Source organism: Vulpes vulpes, chromosome 9 (genome assembly GCF_048418805.1).
Source record: "Vulpes vulpes isolate BD-2025 chromosome 9, VulVul3, whole genome shotgun sequence".
Classification (NCBI taxonomy): Eukaryota; Metazoa; Chordata; class Mammalia; order Carnivora; family Canidae; genus Vulpes; species Vulpes vulpes.
In genome coordinates, this window is record NC_132788.1 from 31,724,843 (window position 1) to 31,745,408 (window position 20,566).

General features: G+C 39.9%; 1 protein-coding gene across 1 annotated transcript in view; it reads left to right on the forward strand.

Annotated features, from left to right (window-relative positions):
• Positions 1–20,566, forward strand: part of SH3RF1 (SH3 domain containing ring finger 1) — a 182,059-nt gene that overhangs the window by 150,425 nt on the left and 11,068 nt on the right. Inside the window, exons 7-11 of the mRNA XM_072719729.1 lie at positions 4,250–4,410; positions 5,883–6,053; positions 8,789–9,048; positions 10,017–10,378; positions 19,211–19,557. Coding sequence (XP_072575830.1) covers positions 4,250–4,410; positions 5,883–6,053; positions 8,789–9,048; positions 10,017–10,378; positions 19,211–19,557 — 1,301 coding nt within the window. The remainder of the gene's footprint in view (positions 1–4,249; positions 4,411–5,882; positions 6,054–8,788; positions 9,049–10,016; positions 10,379–19,210; positions 19,558–20,566) is intronic.

Here is a 20,566-nt window from a genome sequence, read left to right on the forward strand (position 1 = left end):
ATTTTTAAAAAATTGCCAAATTCTTCACTACATCTTCCCTTTGAGACATAATCATCTAAGCACCTATTTCTATTTTTTTTATACATTCTTTAATTTTTTTTTATTTTTCTTCATAGCTGTACCCACAACTGATGGGCTTAATTTGGTGAGCATCCAGTTGAAACTTAAGACTTAGGACCTTCCATCTTTATCTTAATTTTATTGGATTCTGACACCTAAGTTTTTTTTTTTAATCACTAGTGTCAGTATTCTCACTTTTCTTCTTCCTACTCATTGTCATAAACTAAAGCAGACCATTTATATAATTGCACAAACACTGCTTTACACAGCGATGCTGCCGAAATTGCCAACACTCCTGACTTGAGGGAGCTTGACCATGCAGCAGCTTCAACTGTTTCTCCCCTCAGCCTATATACATGCGTCTGAGTTCAGTACACAGGGAGGCTGTTCAGAGATGTTGATGTGTAGGGTGAAAGTGGGTTGATTGGAAATCAGATGTTTAGGAAAAAAAGGATGCTGGCATTGGGAGATATCACATGCTATTTGCCCAGGAACCCAGAAATGCCCAAAGTCTCTCCTGCCAGTCACTCTTACCTGGGAAATGAAATGCGTGTGAGGGAAATGCACACCTAAAGGGCAATTGGAAAGAAAATGAATCTTTTATTGTCAGTTGAACTTGTGCCCCAAACTCCAAACTACTTTTCTGGTGAAGTGGCCTGCAGCCCATGGCACAGGCTTAAACCCTGCTGGATCTTGTCACCTTTCTTTAGCCACATTCAGACCTAACCACTCTTTGGTCGCATGAAAGAGCAAAAAAAGGAGAAAGCACCAGAAAGGAGTGGTATCATCCATCCCCATGTACTTAAGCTTTTCACTCACAATGTCCACTAGCACTTGTGGCTTGTCTGGCTTAGAATCCAGCCCTTTCAGAGAGGACAGTTCTTTTCTGGTGTTCATTCTATCAAGGGCTGCCCCAAGAGGCTGAGCCAAGAATGGAATCTGTGTTTTTTGAGCCCCAAAGCCCATACTCCTACTGTGTAAAGCTGATGCTGCTCTCAAGATCAGTAGGTCAGGGCAACAGAACCTGGATATGGCAAAGGATGATTACTACACATTAGCAGACTACAGTCCTGTTTTTAAGCTAAATGTTATTCAGAAATAGTAATTCTTGCCTCAGACCATTAGCACAGACTATAAACAGAAGATCTGAATCTATTAAAATGTAAGGAGGAAGCTCATTTTTTTAAAAATATTTTTTTAAAAATTTATTTATTTATGATAGAGAGAGAGAGAGAGAGGCAGAGGGAGGGAGAAGCAGGCTCCATGCCAGGAGCCTGACATGGGACTCGATCCTGGGGCTCCAGGATCATGCCCTGGGCCAAAGGCAGGTGCCAAACTGCTGAGCCATCCAAGGATCCCCAGGAAGCTCATTTTTAATATATATTGGAATAACTTCCAATTTTCTACATTAGTATTTCTGTGATGTGGCACATAGTTTGTAGACACCTGTGCTGTGATAATATAAACCTGCTACATTTCCATAAAATAAAATTATAAGTGAGCTGCTTTTTAAACCCCTGTTAAGTTAGTATGCAATGTCTAGTGAAAATAGCATTTAAGTGCGACATTTGGTTCTCAACGATATTAACAAAATATTATTAGCAAAATATGATCTGTACTTCTTGCAGGTCCATAGATGTTTTTTGCTGCTGATGGAGATTGCATCTTGGCCTCTGAGGCCTGGTCTGGGCTGGACTATGAAATAATAAGCAGGTCTCTAGGTCATCTCCGGGTGAATGAAAGGCTGTGGTTTGCTCTGTAGAAATTTCAGGTCTTGCAGGATAGCAAACTGCCTGAAGCACAACACATAGTGAATTACCTTTTGAACTTCCACATCACCAGATTATTTCAGTTTAAGTTGTTTATAAAGCAACCCACAGAATTTCCTAGTCTGTCCCAGCCCTGGACTCACCAGAGCCCTATCATTTTACCAACCCCACAGGGCTGAACAACATCTAGGAATCTGATTTTAATCAGACTTTCTCTCTAGGTCTTTGTGTGCTTATGTTCCAAGTACACATGCACACACATGTGCACATTTCCCCAAAGATATGTAACCCAAGAGTGGGAAAAAAAATCTGCCCAATTTTATTAAAACTATTTCAACCACAAAAAAAGAGATAATACATTTTCTCTCAAGCACAACCTTTGGGATCTTTCAGAATATCCTCTTCTAAGCTGTATCTCAAATGACTTCTAAAAGTACTCTTTGTGAAAGGAATGTACATGAAGCATTTGTTTACTGTATTTTTTAACTGTCTTTTTTTTTTTCACTTTGTTAACAGAATATGACAAGTTTTTATCAGGTCTGTAGTTTTTGTTTTTGCCGTTTTCTTCTTAGGGCTAATTTAGTGCAGCCTCTGTTTTAATAAAGTTAAGATATGACAGACTATTTTAATTTCCTTTCCTCTTGAGAATAGAATTCTACTCAGAGCGTGAAGTGGATCTTTTTAGTTCTCTGCCTTGGGTACTATTTTAAGTAATTTCTAGGAGCAGTTCTTGTTGGACTCCTTATGTGCTCGTGCAGTGGTCTTCGTGTCTTCCTCCTTCCCACAGCCACACTGTTTGGAGATTGGGCTTTGGAAGATTTAAGTGGAAATCAATTGAGTGGTAATTTTACAATCTCCATATATTATCCCATGTAGAGTCTAGACTTGTTATCTTGTCTGACAAGTCACCGATGTGTTGTTATTACCAGTGAACTGCCCAGGTCACATGTCCTAAGTGTTTTTACCAGGATTATCTTTGTTTCTCTCTATCCTGTCACTGGGAGGAGCCCGATTGGAATGAATGCTTGACCTTCTCCTGATTAAAGGTTTTGAAGACTCTAAGCCCCTGTATCTGCAATTCCAGAGTTGTAGCAAATCTTATGGCTGCCATGTTTTGTATGGAGAGCGTGAGTGATGTTCATGCAATTCTAACTTTTTGAACTGCCCTCTGCCTTGTCCAAGTTAGTACTCTGTAAGCAGCTCTGCACCTCATTTATTTCTGCACTAAGTATTCCACAGCACCTCCAGCTTCGGTATGGGAAAAAATCCTTCTTGAAAGTCATTTCAGCAAAAAATTTAATATAATGTGTGAAACAGTTGTAAGATATGTCTAGAATTCTGAATTTTTTTTTCTACTCAGTGTATTGTGTTTCTGGAACTATGTATATTAACAGGCAGATGAAGCAAATGTTGATGAGATGTGAATTATTATTTCAAAAAATAGAAGCAAGGTGACTGTTATGAACTATTTTAGAGACCGATTTTAGAGCCATTTATGCTTTCTTAGGTGCATTCTCTAGTCTCCTTATTTCTCTTTTGATTCAGTTTTTACATTTAGTGGTTCAAAGATTTGGGGAGGTGGGGGTTCAGGCAAGTCTTTGTGTGCCTGTTTTCCCAGGAGTTTCAGTATACAGACCCTAAAGAATCATCTGGGGTTTATAGATCAGAAAGTAACAATTGCTCCATTGATTTTCAAAAGGCATGGAATCCTGTAGGCAGAACCCCATTAGGCTGTGCCCATAAAGGAACCAGCAGCTTTTCATTGGTGTACTTGTTAAAGATTACCAGCCTTGATAGTACTAAATTTCAAAAGCTGGCAAAGTTAAGAAAAGAATAAGCAAAAGTGGCAACAATAGCCTAGTGATTGTGGCTTGCTATTGTTTGGGCTTTTTTGGAAACCAGGCATCAAAGGAAATTTTCTTCTGAAAGAGTCGTTTGAGATATAGTGCAGCTAAATTGTTTTGTGTTGTGTTTAAGTTTCCAGTTACAGAAACAATCACAAATTAATTCCTAGCAAGCAGTGTGATGTTATAGCTGCCCCCTTGAAAAGCGTTGGAGTTCTTACCCAAGTCGATACTGAAAAATGCTATTAATCATAAAATTACATGCTGTTGTTCCATTTTTTTCTTTCCCCCTTCCCGAGCGTCCTTACTCACCTGTTTGCTGAAAAAGTTGCTGTGGCTCTAAGATCTTAAAGGAGAACAAGAATTTTTTTTGTTTTTTGTTTTTTGTTTTTTTAAAGAGGCTTTCATACAAGGTAGCCTGCTGGTTCTGCTCCCTGTGGATTCCATTAAAGTCTTTTCCAATGGATTCCTGATTCCTCTTCCCTCCCACCTCCCACGAAAGATGTAAATAAATAAACTGTTCATTCTTTTCTTTCTTTTCTGCCTCTCTTTCTCCCCCCTCCACTCTCATACCAGACGATGAATCCTCCTCTTCCGCCGCCCCCTTTACTGGCCTCCACACCTCCAGGCGCTGCTGCTGCTGTTGCTGCTGTTGCTGCTGCTGGAGTGGGACCGAGGCCCACAGCGGGACCCGCTGACCAGATTGCACATTTACGGCCTCAGGCTCGCCCCAGTGTGTAAGTGAAGATGTCATTTATTACTGCTTTAAAGTTCACTTCAAGCTAGGCCCAAACAGCAGAGGTAGAGAAACACCTTTCTGAGAAGAGCTGGTGACAGGCTTATGGCTCACCAAAGTGGTTTGTGTTCTGCAAACTTACACCCAGTCATGCATATAATGAGGAAACTGCTGAAACAAAATGGGTCCAACACATGAGCTCGCTAGGCAGCCATCGTGCAGCCATCCCTTTTACAGTTTAGGGAAACATCGTGTTTGCTTCTTCATAATAGTATATGTACACGGAACCACCTTTTTGTATAATTCCTGTTTGAGCTTTTTGTCTTCATTTTCGTTTCTTGCATGAGGATGCTAAGGAACAGGAAGGTATTCCCACACAAATCAGACTTAGAGGGAGCGTGCATGTGGAAAGCTGGAAATCCCCAGCAATAAGTATGCAGAAGAGCCTCATTGTCTCGTTCAAAGTTTACTGATGGCAGAAAAGAGCTACATTTTTGTGGCCCCATCATGTGTGATTTTATATGCGGAACAGTTTAGAGCCCTGGTGAAAGAAAGAAAGAAAGAAAGGAAGGAAGGAAGGAAGGAAGGAAGGAAGGAAGGAAGAAAAGAAAAGAAGAAAAGAAAAGAAAAGAAAGAAAGAAAGAAAGAAAGAAGAAAGAAAGAAAGAAAGGAAAGAGAGAGAGAGAGAGAGAAAGAAAGAGAAAGGAAAGAGAGAAGGAAAGAAGGAAGGGAGGGGAAGGGAAGGGAGGAAGGAAGGAAGGAAGGAAAGAAAGAGAAAGAAAGAAAGAAAGAAAGAAAGAAAGAAAGAAAGAAAGAAAGAAAGAAAGAAAGAAAGAAAGAAAGAAATGAACTATTCATTGGTTGGTGTTGCCTACCTAGTTTCTATTGTTGGTGGCACAGTCACCTTGCACTGTGGGGTGGTTTTGCACTGTCTATGATCTGGACTTTTTTTTCCTTTTGACTTTTTCAAATTCACTATTTTTCCTGGCTGAGCATATGAAAGCAGGTGCACCCCAAACCTCTAGGTTCAGCTTGTGTGTGGAAGGCAGCATGTTGTGCCTCCCAGTGGGATTTCATGCCATATGTCCTCATTTGGGGCTACTTCCCATGTCTAACAAGTGCCATTTGAAGAGCTCAGGTTTCCTGGTAGGTCCCTAATCCCCAGCAGCAAGCTAGACACTTTGGGAAGCTGGGTAATTCTTTCACACCCCACGAATACCATTTGGTTGGATAGTCACCTTCACATTGAGGGGGACCAGGTTGGCACTTCTTAATCAGGAAGGCCTCTGTCAATTGTAGGCTGCAAAAACTCTCTCAATGGCAAATCACCAATGCTACTCACGGGTTAAACCATTACATTTTCTCTTTACACTTGTATGGAATATTCAAGACTTTGTACCAAGGAAGAGTTTTTGAGCATTCAGGGGCTTGTCTGCTACTCAGCCTGAAATTAAATATTCTTTTTTATTTTAGGTATGTTGCTATATATCCATACACTCCCCGGAAAGAGGATGAGCTGGAGCTGAGGAAAGGGGAGATGTTTTTAGTTTTTGAGCGTTGCCAGGACGGCTGGTTCAAAGGGACATCGATGCATACCAGCAAGATAGGGGTTTTCCCTGGCAATTATGTGGCACCAGTCACAAGGTATGGTCTTGAATAAATGGTTTACTAAATTCTAAACAGAGAAGCTTTGTTCTTTCCCATGGTTTTCAGCCTATCCAAGATTCCTTCTCACACTATAATTGTCTGTTACATAGCCAACATTTGAAAATTTCATATCTCTACTTGCTGAAATCCCTTCTAATTCTCAAATTCTTAGCTTACTTTTCACATGAGTATATGTGAAATTATAGGTTTCAACCAATAAATGTACTAGGTTTTAAATTATTTGCTTCAAGTTATATGTGAGAAGATCCAACTATACCACTTTCAATATTTTTCTGCTCAAAAATAAAAAATAACATGTTTAGCATCAACAAAAGCTATATTATTACATGTTTGTGTAACACTTCCTATATGCCAGGCAGGCAGATTTTGAAATGCATGGTACACATATTAACTCAGAGTCCTTAAGCAACTTGTTGATGTAGTTGCTATTATTATTCCCACTTAATAGATGAGAAAATGAAGGCACAGAGATATTAAATAATTCATCTGAGATGGTACAGTGAAGAAGTACTTAACCTAGGTGTCTAGTTCTATATTCATTACAATAGCTTGTTGATGACCTCAAGATTCCGAGTTTCTTTTTTAAAATTTAATTAATTGTTTAAAATTTAAATTCAGTCAGGATGCCTGAGTGGCTTCACGGTTGAGTGTCTGCCTTTGGCTCAGGATGTGATCCTGGAGTCCCAGGTACAGTTCAGTGATTCATAAGTCTTCTTATATAACACTCAGTGCTCATTATATCACATGCCCTCCTTAATGCCCATCACCCAGTTACCCCCCATCTCCTCCTCCACCTCCCCTCCAGCAACCCTCAGTTTGTTTCCTATGATTAAGAGTCTCTTATGATTTGTCTCCCAATTAATTTCTCTAATAAAGTCAGAAATAAAATTCCTTAAATATGACATTGATCCTTCATCCTTCTCAGTTAAGGGTGATTTTGCTCCTCAAGGGAATTTGGCAGTGTCTGAACACAGTTTTGATTGTTACTATGGAGGATGTGGGAGGATGTTGCTATTGGCATGTGTTGCATAGAAGCCAAGGATGCTGCTAAATGTCCTATAGTATACATAATAGCCTCCTACCAAAAGGAATTGTCTGGCCCAAAACATCCCTGAGGTTAAAAAAAAAAAAAACTCCGTTATAGGATAATAGGAAGTAAGAGCTTTAATTATACAAAATTTTCATTCCTTTTTTAAATTTTTTTTTCTCAAAATTTTTTTAAAGATAGCTCACCTTCTAGTCACTGAGGAAAATAGCCTTGGAAACTGAATGAAAAGACCCATAATGGCATTGAGGGAGCCTCAGATCTTAACCACTGTGCTTTTAATAAATGGTCCAGGTTTAGCTGTGTTAAATCATTCCTCAAACACCCTGATTTTAAATAAATGGCTTAATGAACTGACATGTTTGTCAGCTGTTGGCCTTGATTTATAGGTTGGCCAGCAGCCTAATCAAATGAAGATCACTATTGTTGCAGATGGTGACAGAATGTTAGCTTTAATTTGACTTGCAGATTTTTAATCAATATAAACCTTCTTTTCTGTGTATGTTAAAATCTACATTCAGGATCCAGAAGATGGCAGATAGACCTTCCCTGGTTAGAAAACAAACAAATAAAAAACCACCATCACAACTGAGGGAAATAAACCACAACAAAAGACTAAGTTAATGAAGGAAAGCATTTTCATAACCTTCAAAAACAAATTATTAAAAGTCTCTGGGGATATGCTTACTTAGAATAAATTTTCTGTTATTTATCATAATAAATAATATGGATGTTTGAGTTAATGAAGTATTCTACTTTGTAGAAAGTTACAGTACTATACTTTACTATATAGAATATAGTAACTATACAGCTATACTATACAACTCTACTATGTAGAGTTATTTAAATGAATTTAGGATATAAAAAAATACATGACACAAAACTACATTGAACCTATTTTAATTTAATTTAACCTATGAATGCTTCTTTAGAGCTGTTTCAAGAAACTTTTACTGAATCAGGAGTATTTAATAAAGAATTTACACGCTAAAAATAACACATTTGGTGATCAAGGGCCATAGAAGGAAGAAATTCACGTGAAACCATAGAATCATAAGGTCTTCAGCCTAAGCCTTAGGAATGTCTTCTCTAAAAGAAGAGATTTCTGCTGGGCCTTGAAATATACATGAGATTAAGACAGGTAAAGAGAAGCTAAAGAGAATATTCCAAGAGTGTGTGCATATGTGTATATGCACACACATACATGTTCACAGGCACTCGTGTGATCTGAGCTGGGAGCAGGCAGAGAAAAGGGCCAAAAATGTGAGCAAAGCTATGAAAAAGTAGCAAAACTGCTAATGTTATTAGCAGCAATAGCAAACAAATCAACTTCTTTGATAGCTGAAGCAGAAGAATCCAGGACCTGGAAGGCAGTGGCAGGTGCTGAGCCTTGATATGGAAAGCTGAACCCAGTAACCACCTATTCTTGAGCAGATTATGACGTGTAATGTTCTGTGACTCACAATATATTTCCAGACCTTTCTCTCCCTCAGGGCCATCTTTACTTTGAATTTGTGATTTTTACATTTTTTACAGAATGTAAAAATCCATTAATTCTTTTAAAATGTTCTGTTTTAAAACCCCAAGTCATTTTTCTTGCGTTTAATGTTTTCTCCCCCATTTTGCTGTTTGATTGGGCTCTCTGTCTCTGTCTCTGTCTTGGCAGGGCCGTGACAAATGCTTCCCAAGCTAAAGTCCCTATGTCTACTGCTGGTCAGACAAGTAAAGGAGTGACTATGGTCAGTCCTTCCACTGCAGGAGGGCCTGCCCAGAAGCTCCAGGGAAATGGTATGGCTGGGAGCCCCAGTGTTGTCCCCACAGCCGTGGTGTCAGCAGCTCACATCCAGACAAGTCCTCAGGCTAAGGTCTTGTTGCACATGACTGGGCAGATGACAGTCAACCAGGCCCGCAATGCTGTGAGGACAGGTAAGGGGGAGACTGGAATGGAAAGTACCAGGAAAGGGGCTGCTAGCCTAAACCAGCTCTTCTCCAACAGGTGTTGAGAAAAGCAGATGTTATGTTACGGTAATGAAGAACATTAGGAAATGAAGTAGGCACAGTCTAGTTAGCAGCACTCCACATCTGCTTATTTTGGCTAAGCCTGCCCAACACATTAATTCAAGCTTGATCTCCAGATTGAAAGTCTGAAAGAATTAGGCCAATCCTAAGAATAGCAATAGACTTGAAAATATGACGTCTGCAGTTAACACCGGAGGAGCTCAAACCTCACCGCTGTCAGCTGTGTGACCACGACATTGTACTCTACTAACTGGTGTGCTGATTTCTGATGAGCTTAATCCCAAATCTGTTTTAGACCCAATAAGATCTTAAATAACTTTCTATTTTCCGTAGTGGTTTTGAAAACCTACCCAAGATTCTTGGGTAACAATGGTGGGGTAAACTTGTAAATTCTATCAGAAAAACCAAAAGAAGGAAAATGGTTACTAAGAAAAGGGAGAAGAACATATGTATGTATTTTATTTTATTTTATTTTATTTTAATTAATTAAATTATGTATGTATTTATTTTTAAGAAAAGAGAGAATCATTTTGAAAAGGCCTGGAGGCCAAACTAATCTGACACTGTAGAGTACCATCAAAGACAGGCTATGTCTATAAATATGTGGAAAGGCCTTCTCTCTAACTGAACAGCATGGAGTTATAGCTAAGCTTCTAAGCTCTCAACAGACTAAGAGCTGATCTGAAAGGAAAATAATGTCTAGGGACCCAGCTAAGATTAAGTGCTTTTAAACCACCAAACATCCGTTATTTATTGTAAAAATGCGATAGCAACCTTTCATTATGGTCTGATATAGTGAAATGACTCATGTTTTGGTGAGTAGCATTTATTATTAGAAAGTCGAACTTTGCTGTTTTCTCTCCTGTCATTACTAGTGGCGGCACATAACCAAGAACGCCCTACGGCAGCAGTGACACCCATCCAGGTACAGAACACTGCCTGCCTGAGCCCTGCGTCTGTGAGCCTGCCTCATCATCCCTTGGCTTCCCCACAACTTCCAGTTCCAGTGGCAGGCCCTACCACCCATGTGGCTGCCGTCAATATGGGTCGAGTCAGTGCTCCCCTAGCTTGTGGTTCAGCTGCCTTATTGACCTCTCCGAGCATCACCACTGCCTCTCTGGAGACTGAGCCCAGTGGCCGGGCAGTGACTATTCTTCCTGGACTTCCCACCTCTCCTGACAGTGCTTCACTGGCTTGTGGGAACAGTTCAGCAACCAAGCCAGACAAGGATAATAAAGTAAGACCAACATCCCTCTCCTCTGCTTATGTTGTGTTCCATCCTTTCTAACTAATGAAAGGACTCATTGTTCAACAATCCTTCAAGTGCTTACCATGTGTGAGTCACCATGCCAGGTGCTAGATTCATGATTTTGTGCGTTGAAACACCCACTAGTTGCCAGGCCTTGTACTGGGTGTTTAGGGAAACCACAGTGAATAAGATTTAGCCATTTCTCCTGCAGCTTATGTCTCATGAAGGAATTTCCTTACCTCTTTAGTTAACTCATTTTTTCATCATTGTGCCATCCTTAATTCTTCCTCTTCAGTCAGTTCTGAAAAAAAGAAAAGGTAATATGTGAAAGGGTTGGAATTGTTGATCAGAAGTGTTATTTGTGGATTTATTTTTTCTGCAGTGTATTTAATTATAATCAGCATGGATAGTGTTCCTCTTAATTTGAAGTATGGGTGAAAAATGATTTCCTAAATCTATAGATCTTTTTTTTTTTAAAGATTTTATTAATTTATTCATGAGAGACACTGAGAGAGAGAGAGAGAGAGAGAGAGAGAGGCAGAGACACAGGTAGAGGGAGAAACAGGCTCCATGCAGGAAGCCTTATGTGGGACTCGATCCTAGGTCTCCAGGATCACACCCTGGGCCAAAGGCGGCGCTAAACCGCTGAGCCACCTGGGCTGCCCTAAATCTATAGATCTTTTAAAAATCTCTCATTTGGGGCTGAATTTCAAAGAAAATATAAATAAAAAGCTGTGTTTGAAAGACTAACGTGTGTTTGGGTTTGGAGACAGGTGGTTTGAGACCAGGGAAATTGATGGTGAGTAATTGTGAACAGAAATCGAAGTGATAACAAAGTCTGGATAATTGTATTACAATCAAAGGAAGTAGCAACCTGAGGAAAATCCTGTTTTCCTCAGTATTTTGTGTATTTTCTCCACAACTCTAGCCCGATTCTGGGAAGTTCTAGGGTAATCATAAACTCTTAACCATCTGGTTCAGTGGTAATGTACGTCGCTTATTTTAAGTGGTTAGGTAAGCCTGTAAATAGGAGTTTATAAGGAAATAAACTTTACAGCCTACTAAAAAGTTAATATTTAATTGTTCAGTTAACCTTAGTGTTTTTGAAAAAGATTGGTATCTCTTCAATGTTTATAATTAACTACATTAAACTTGTACTCAAGCTGACATGTTCAACTTTGTCAATATCTTTAAAAAATTGTTTTGTAGTTTAGAATTTAAGATTTCAGGACCCTCATCATTGAGAACAGGGGTTCTTCAACTCCTGTCCTCCCAGGAAAGAATTAATTGAATCACAGACTTGAAAGGGAGCTGTGCCAGAGAGAATAATGGCTCCCCAAAGATGTCCACATCCTAATTCCTGAAAGTTGAGAATATGTTTCCTTATGTGGCAAAAGGGATTTTATCAATCTCTTGAGATGAGGGGATAAATCTGAGTGGGCCCATATAATCACATGGATCTTCCTGAAAGGGAGGCAGGAGGATTGGGTCCAGAGGAGATGTGACATCCGAAGCAGAGATCAGAGTGATTCAAGGAGGGAGCCACAGACCAAGAAATGCAAGCAGCTTCTAGAATCTGGAAAAGACAAGGAAACAGATTCTTACTTAGGGCTTCTGTAAGGGATGTAGCCCTTGCTGAGTCCTTAGTTTTTAAGCCTGATTTTTACCACAAAGTTTGTGGTAATTTGTTACAGCAACAATATAGGGCCTAACAAGTTACCTGTTGAGTCCCTGTCCTTGACAAATGGCCTCTGTTTGGACACCCTAACCAACCATTAATGCCTTAGGTCCAGAGTGTCCCATGCCATTTTCCTTATGTTGAGGGGCTGCATAGAAAATGTTGCTCTCCTTTCTATATGATGCCTTGACTTACTTCCGAGTTATCTTCTTTTTTAAGGCTATACTCTTGAAGTTTTTGTCACTAGTACTTATGTCACAGATTATAAATTTTCCTTCCTAAATCTCCTACCTCATTTAATGTTCCAGATCCACAGGGAGACTTCTCTTGGTTAATATAAAATCCATAATTCCATGACTAACATGACTGGAGTGTCATTTAGTTCACATTCCTCCATCAGGTCTATAAGGATATCATGGGAGAACTTATCAGATACCTGTCAAAATCCAGATGTCTTTTATATTCTCCCATCCAAACTATTCCCCAGTCCTCCATCATTTTAGCTGTTACTCATGTTAGCAAGTGTCTCCTGAAGAAGTCTCCTCAGAGTCTCATTTCCTTTCATTTAATATATTGTTCTAGAATTTTCCAGACAGTCTGCAAAGTACATTGTTGTCTTCTTTTTGAAAATTAGGATTATACATCCCTTATTGCCCTGTTGAGTTGACCTGATCTCAGGTTCACCCACATTTATCAAAGATTATTTGGTTGCATTTCAGCTGTTAATTTTCTCTGTATGCTGGGGTGAATTCATCCTGGCAAGTAATTATTGGATCTCTAAATCCCAATCTCTTCACCCATTTCCCTCTTATCAGGGTTTGGTCTTTCTAGTCTGAAGATTATCCTTCTCTTTCTTCTTATCTTCTGAGAACCACCATCCATCTCAAGCAGCAGGTCTGTATCTTTCCTGTTCTTCTCATTTCAAACATAACGTTAAGGCTACCCCCCCCCCCTTTTTTTCCCCAAGTTTAAGCTATTATGGGCCATAATACATTCTTTCTTATGGTCCCTTCTCTTGATCTTTTTGTATTGAGTCCTTTAAAAATTTGAGCCCATTAGGCCACTCTCTGCGGGATCACATTAGCGCCGTTAGATGCCTCTACATTTTTATCTATTCAGATAATTTGCAGTAGTAATGTTGAAATTTCATTCTGGAGATCCCTCCCATTCTTCTTGAAGTATCTTTCCTTTTGAGTTCCAGGTCATGCATATATTTTCTTTGAACTTTTAAAATCAGTTCTTTTAAACTTCAGAGTTCAAATCTCACTATAGCCAACTTCTCTTTGGGTGCCTACTTCGAAGTTTTCAACATTTCTGCTTCACCTAATGAACTTTGCACCTCCTACTGGTCTCTACCATTCCCCAGTTGATCAGAATTAGATCCAAAGTGAGATTAAATTATCAACAATTCAAGGGAAAAGTATATCAGAGATTCTAAGTGTATAGAGACCCTAGTTTTAGTTGAGACTTCCAGCAGATAGCTAGGGATTTGACAATCCCCTTGTTATCTCTATCTGCTTTCATCATTTTGTGATTAGCATCATCCATTTACTGAAACTCCTTAGATAGCGTGTACTGTTTCCCCCAAATAATAGCTTGGCGAATGCCCTGTCCTTTTCTCTATACATAAATCGTCTGCAGTGAGCTACCACTGGTGTTCCATAGAGACCTATAACTTTTTGATGTGCACACAGGACTGTTGCAGCTCCTAGCCTAACTAAGCTATTCCTTTTGAACAATATTTTATTTGGAAGTCTTATCTCAAATGTGTTTGTCCTTGACTTTAAGAAAAAGTGTTTTTGTCCCTGTAGCTAATTTTGTCTGGTAACTGCTTCTGTGATTTGATAAATAAGCATCTGAAACTGTGTAATATATTTCCAAACATTATCTCAGTTATTTCTTCTTTGAAATCCTGGGCCTTTCTGCCATTGTTATTCTTCATGTCTTCTACAGTTATCAGTTTAACAGCTTTGTCTGGACATTTTTCTAACTGCATGTTCAGTTTAAAGGCTTCATTATTAAAAAAATAATAAAGGCTTCATTATTTGACCAGCTAATCTCCAGGCAAATGTGTTTCCCAGTCCTTATGAGATACTTGGGCCCATGTGCATATGTGTGTATATTTTATTGTTTTCTTATTATAAAAAATTTAAAATCTACGTATTTATTTAGATGTGAAAGAAAATCTAAGTATCCAGATAGAAAACCGAAGTATGATCCAAGATTTCAAAGACAGCCATTAATACTATGGTGTGTATATACTTTTTACCCCCCTCACATACCAAAATACAGTAAATGTTGTTTTGGTATGCTAAGCTTTTATCCAGAAAATAAAATCTTTTTTTCCAACACCAATTACATAATTGGCTGTTCTTATATTTCCTAAGTTTTATTTGAAGGTGAGCTGATATATATTAAAAATTCTAAGGCTTCAGTTGAGTAAAAAATGTGTACAAATCAAGCAGCACCAAACTGAAGTGCTTAGGAGCACTCTACCAACAGTTGCGCTGGAGGCAAGGATTACATAGAGGACACCTCAGAGCAGAACAGGGAAGTTATTTGATTGGCTGTCTGCACACAGTTGCCTTATTTGGGAAAGCCCCGTTGGCTGTTTATGATTGGTTGTCCTTAGGTTTGATTTCTTAACCTTGAGGTGTTTACAGGCCTAGGTTTGGATTTGCTAGTGGTGGCTGGTAGGATATTAGAATCCCCTCAGTCCTAATGGCCTCTAATCAAATCTCTAATGATTTAGTCAATTTAACAGAATTTACCGTCACATAGGAAAAGAGAAGAAACCATATCTGAGGCCCCACTTTCCCTCACATGCTTCCATTTCCTTCCCCTCCCTTCACAGTGTAAGTCTTCTCTGACATTGTCATTTATTTCCCATACCAATCAGCAGAAGTAGGTGTGGGTTCTCATGCCCTCTACCACATCCTAGATTTGTTCCTAAACGATAACATTTCTACAAGTAGGCCACAAAAGGTCAACATTTAGTGCCTCAGATGTTCCACCGCCAAAGTCCTTGTGACTCTCACCCTTAAGGAGCCAACCTTTGTTGTGGACCTATGCTCTTATTCTTGGTTTTTTTAAGCCAAGGGTCCATCTAGTTTTTAAATATCCATTTTTGGGGTCCCTGGTTGGTTCAGTCAATAGAGCATACAACTCTTGATCTCAAGGTTGTAAGTTGGTGTAGAGATTACTTCAAAATAAAATCTTTAAAAAATAAATGCCCATTTTTTAAAGATTGTATTATTTATTCATGAGAGACACAGAGAGAGAGAGGCAGAGACATAGGCAGAGGAAGAAGCAGACACCCCACAGGTAGCCCCATGCAGGACTCGATCCCAGGACCCCGGGATTACGCCATGAGCCAAAGGCAGATGCTCAACCACTGAGCCACTCAGGTGCCCCAATACCCATTTTCTTCTGTTCTTGAACACTTGTCCTAGAGCCCCTACTGATCACTTTCTTTGCCCACATGATTTACCTTCCTCCCAATTCTTAGTTCACTGTCAAAAATAAGTTGATCTGTGAGCTTCACCATTTCATTTTCTCAAGGAGAAGCCACTGTTGTCCATATTAAGTGATCAGAGTCACATACCTGCCCCTGTCAATAACTAGGATCCAGGTCTGGATGGTGTGGATGTGCACACAGTGACCCTTATGATGCACAGTCCTTAGGCAAACATACCTGCTCTTTTCACTCCATCGAGTAGATGTGCTTCTAGAAATGTTCCCTGTGCTGAACTCTCAGAAGAGAAGAGCAAAGGCTAGGTTCAAGTCCCACTCCCACCCCTTACTAGCTGTGTGATTTAGGCAAGCTTAGAGAGGTGTAGGCAATGAGAATAACAATCCCTAGAGTTTCACATGGCCTTTCTCTCTCCCTGCACTTCTTTAAAAAAGCCTTTCCTGAGCCCCCCCACCCCCCATCTCAGACAGCACGGCGTGGTCATTCATTTTCCCCTTCCCCTGCTTTATTTTTCTAGAGAGTGCCTGATTTACTGTCTCTAGTCTCTGCTAGAGAATATGAACTCCTTCTTGTCTTGTTCACCTACTGTATTCCCAGAGCCTAGCACATTGTTGGTTCATATTCAACACTCAGTAAATATTTGCTGAAGGAGTGATTATTATTAGACATCAGTTAAGCTTTTGAGATCCCTTATCTAGGAAGAGTGACTGATTGTTGGGAATATGTGTAGATTTTTGATGGCAATGGCCCAGAAGACTGTTTATCTCTTGCTACTTTCTTTGTACATATGAAGGCAAAGAATAAAGAAGACATGAGGTAGAATGTAGTTCACTATATAAATTGCTCAAATTTATTTTTGCTTGGTCAGGAGAACTTGAGATTTCCTATATTGTACTCATCCTCCATGATATGACTAATAGAAAGTTATTTAGGTGATGTTCAGAAATGATTTTTGTATGTAAAAGTTACTCTTTCTCATCATCTAGTAATTTTCTGACCCAAATAGTTCTTTTTATACATGAGTTGTGATTTTAAATCATCAGGCCTTCTAAAGAAAAAATTATGAGTATAAAAATATTATTCCATCTAGTAATAATTTCCTAGAAAACCCATAGGAGGAGAATTGTTAAGGTTTATGTTAAAAGATATGTCCGTTTTGCGTGCATGCTAACACTACATTTTAAAAATTGCTTTGCTGAAGTGTAGTTTTTATTCATCTATAGTTCTCATTTCTGCTGTTTTGATTTTGAAAAAAACAAAGGTACCCTTAGATGCTAAGTGTCTGTGTTTGCAAAATTATCTCTCTCCAGCGGCAACTGTTCTGCTAATGTAGAAAACATCAGAATATGCTATTAAAAGCACAGTTTGGTGAAGCTAGGGCAGTGTGTTTTCCGTGTTAGCACTCCCACTTCGTACCCCCACACCCTGCCACACCACCTCATCTTCTGCCTTCTGCTCCATGGTCGTTGGCATCAGCTAATGATGATAACAAATCCCTTAGAAGTCATTAAAGCAAGCTGTATTTAATGTGCTTAATCATTTTAGATGAACCAAGTCATCTTTCTTCCTAATCACTTTAGAGGCTCTTTCCTGAGCACCATTCAGTTAACTGAATTTTTCTGAGTGCCCAGAACTGAGCTTTTAAGAAACATCTGTAGCTGTGGCTTGCTGAGATTGTAATTCACTTGATCTCAGTGAATCTGTCGGGATCCAGGGATTAGAGTGTGCTTTCTTACATCATGGAAGGAATAGCTGGAAATTGTGGCTGATAGGCCATTCGAAGTGTAGACATTATTCTTTCTCAGCTTGTTTGTCGGCCCTCCAGACCTCAGGCTCTCCTAAAGAAGTATGGTAGTATCTTTGGCAAACGTTTGGTCAGCCTACTTTATTGGCTACTGTATAAAGGGAAATCTTCATCTCCACAGGATTTGGGAATTGCAAATGCCTTCTCTTAGGCCCTTACCCTGGGACTAGCCAAATCTTTCCCCTTCCTCCCACCTGTTTCATCCTCTTTCTGGTCTTGACCACATTTAGCTCAGTAGGTGCAACTCTGCACGAGGCACCGGGTGGATAAGGTACAAGCACTCAAGCAGGTAGCCCAAGTGTATAGGGTCATTCAGTGGGATGTATTAATAGCCCTTTGGAAAATGAAGCAAAAGCCAAAAAGGTGAGTTACGGCCAGGCCTTGAAGAAAAATGCAAAAGAATCTTCCTCAGGCTGGGATGGGGAGAAAAGGGGTGGGGATCAATTGACTGATTCTGCTCATCTGCAGCCTGAGTCGACCGGTCCAGAAATGAATTCAGCACTCCCTACCATTCTTCCCTGTCTTCTGTTTCTAACCTGTGGCTTATTTCGAACTGTGAACAGTATTTGGTAAATGGAGCCTACAGTTTCCTAGGATGCTTTTTTCCTGGAATGCTTTTTCATCATCTAGTTAAACATTGCTTTTGTCTTGTCTTTTTTCTGCCATTCTGTCTCTAATGGAACTGTGTTATTATGGATTCAGACCCCTTTCCCCAAGGGATTTTTACTGAGCGTGAACTAACTCATATTCTAAGAAAAATTCCTCAGTGTTCTGTCTTTGTATGGGCCCCTCATAATCTAATTCCCTTTTTCAGTAGACCATAATGATTCCAGTTTGCCTATAGAGTTTTCTAAAGAATTATTTCTCTATGAAATGTTTTATTTCCAAGCAATGCTTCCACTCAGAGGACTTTATGATGATGTTGACATCTTAGTAAAATGATGTAAAATTATTATTGTTAACTATGCTTGGTCGTCAGAAAGACCATTGACATGGGTTTTGGAAATGAAGAAAAGTTAGCTCTAATCTGGTTTTCCTAGCAGAGCAGAGAACAAAAGTGTCAAAAGAGACAAAGATTCAAGAGATGGTTTTTTATGGAGTAAGATTGCTGGAAAGAAAATGTTTTTCTACATTTGCTAGCAAAGAAACATAAAAATGTTTTCGATTATACTGAAGCTTTATTTAAAATCTTGTGGAGTCTTGGCTGTCTAATCCAAGACATTCTTGCACAATAGAAATGGTTTGACTTCTGTCATTATTGGCTTACTGAGAAGTGTTTTAGTCCTTAACCCTGATCAAGACATCACTACCTGTATATGATAAGAATCAAGTCTGTGGATGGAGAGTAAAATGCTATGATGTTTAAATCAGTAAGTTCATAATCAGAAATTTCCATTTTGTCCTAAAATGTCTGTTTTTGCCTTCACCAAGCCTGAGATATGACTTGGTGAGTTTTTTGTTTCACTTCTGTTTTATCTGCTTATTCTACTTTAATAGAAGATAGTGATGAACATTGGAGTGTCCAAAACAAGCACCAACATGCAGGCAGAAAGGGAAAAGAAGGAGAGGCAAAACGTTGGATTAACAGCATACAGGAATTGGGAGCTAGATCACAAATAACCAAATATCCACAGAAATAAATTTTAAAATACCAAACCAGGGGCACGTGACAGGTTCAGTGGGTAGCACATGCGATTGTTGACTCAGGGTTGTGAGAGCCCCATGTTGGGTTATAGAGATACTTCAAAATTTAAAAAAAAAAAAAAAAAAGGTTAAACCCAAAATTGAAACTGTGACACCCTATTGATTACAATAACAGCAATACCTTCTGGTCTCCAATTAATGTACTTTTTTTTTTTTTCCTAGAAAGAAAAAAAGGGTTTATTGAAGTTGCTTTCTGGCGCCTCCACTAAACGCAAGCCCCGAACATCTCCTCCAGCCTCACCTACCCTGGAAGTGGAGCTTGGGGGCAGCGAGTTGCCTCTGCAGGGAGCAGTGGGTCCTGAGCTGCCGCTCGGGGGTGCCCATGGCAGGGTTGGCTCCTGCCCCACGGATGGGGATGGCCCAGCTGCTGCTGTGGTCCAGGATGCTCTTGCTCTGCATCGCAAGACCAGCTCTCTGGACTCAGCTGTTCCCATTGCCCCACCACCTCGCCAGCCATGCTCATCCCTGGGCCCTGTCATGAATGAGTCCAGGCCGGTGGTTTGTGAGAGGTGAGTCCACTGTTGTTCCTAGTGACCTTCATGCTGAACTATTTATCCTGACATTAGAATACATTTCCACACCCCCCTATGTTTTTTTTAACCGAGTTTGTAGTAACAACCAACCACTGGCTTTCTTTTCCCACTTGCTGTGTTTCTTCCATGGGTTAGGCCGCCAGCGCTTTCTCTGTGTATTTTCTCCAGACAACCACTCCAGAATTGCATCCAGATGAAATTTGTGAATCCCTGGAACTTGGTTCACATCTCTTTCCTTCTTGCTGCTCTTCCACTGCCAGCAATTGCTCCCTTGTTTTGTCCTTTGCCTTTTTCATTAAACGTTTACATCAGTACCTGCTAGTTGCACAGCAGCTGGAGATTCTGACAACTGAGAAGGCTCTTTGTATTTTTCTTGAGTGAGGACAGTGTGACCCAGTTCTCAGAGACTTGAGTCCTCTGCTGACAGAGGCACTCGGTTTGGTTATACCTGGAACTAGGAGTCCTGTTGTAGTGATTCTGGCTTTGAATAATGATTACAAATCTGTTTTATACAACCAGTGGGGTTCCAGGAGTACGCTGGGAAAAACTATATGGGGAGTAAGACTAATATCTGCTAGGACTACATGAATTTAAAAAGCATTGTTGGGGAATCCCTGGGTGGCTCAGCAGTTTAGCACCTGCCTTCAGCCCATGGCATGACCCTGGAGTCCCGGGATCGAGTCCCACATTGGGCTCCCTGCATGGAGCCTGCTTCTCCCTCTGCCTGTGTCTCTGCCTCTCTCTCATGAATAAATAAATAAAATCTTTAAAAAAAATAAAAAGCACTGTTGTGGGGCACCAGGGTGACTCAGTGGTTGAACATCTGCCTTCGGCACAGGGCAAGAGCCTGAGGTTCTGGGATCAAGTCCCACATCAGGCTCCATGCAGGGACGCTGCTTCTCCTTCTGCCTATGTCTCTGCCTCTTTCTCTCTCTCTGTGTGTGTCTCTCATGAATAAATAAATAGAATCTTAAAAAAAAAATTT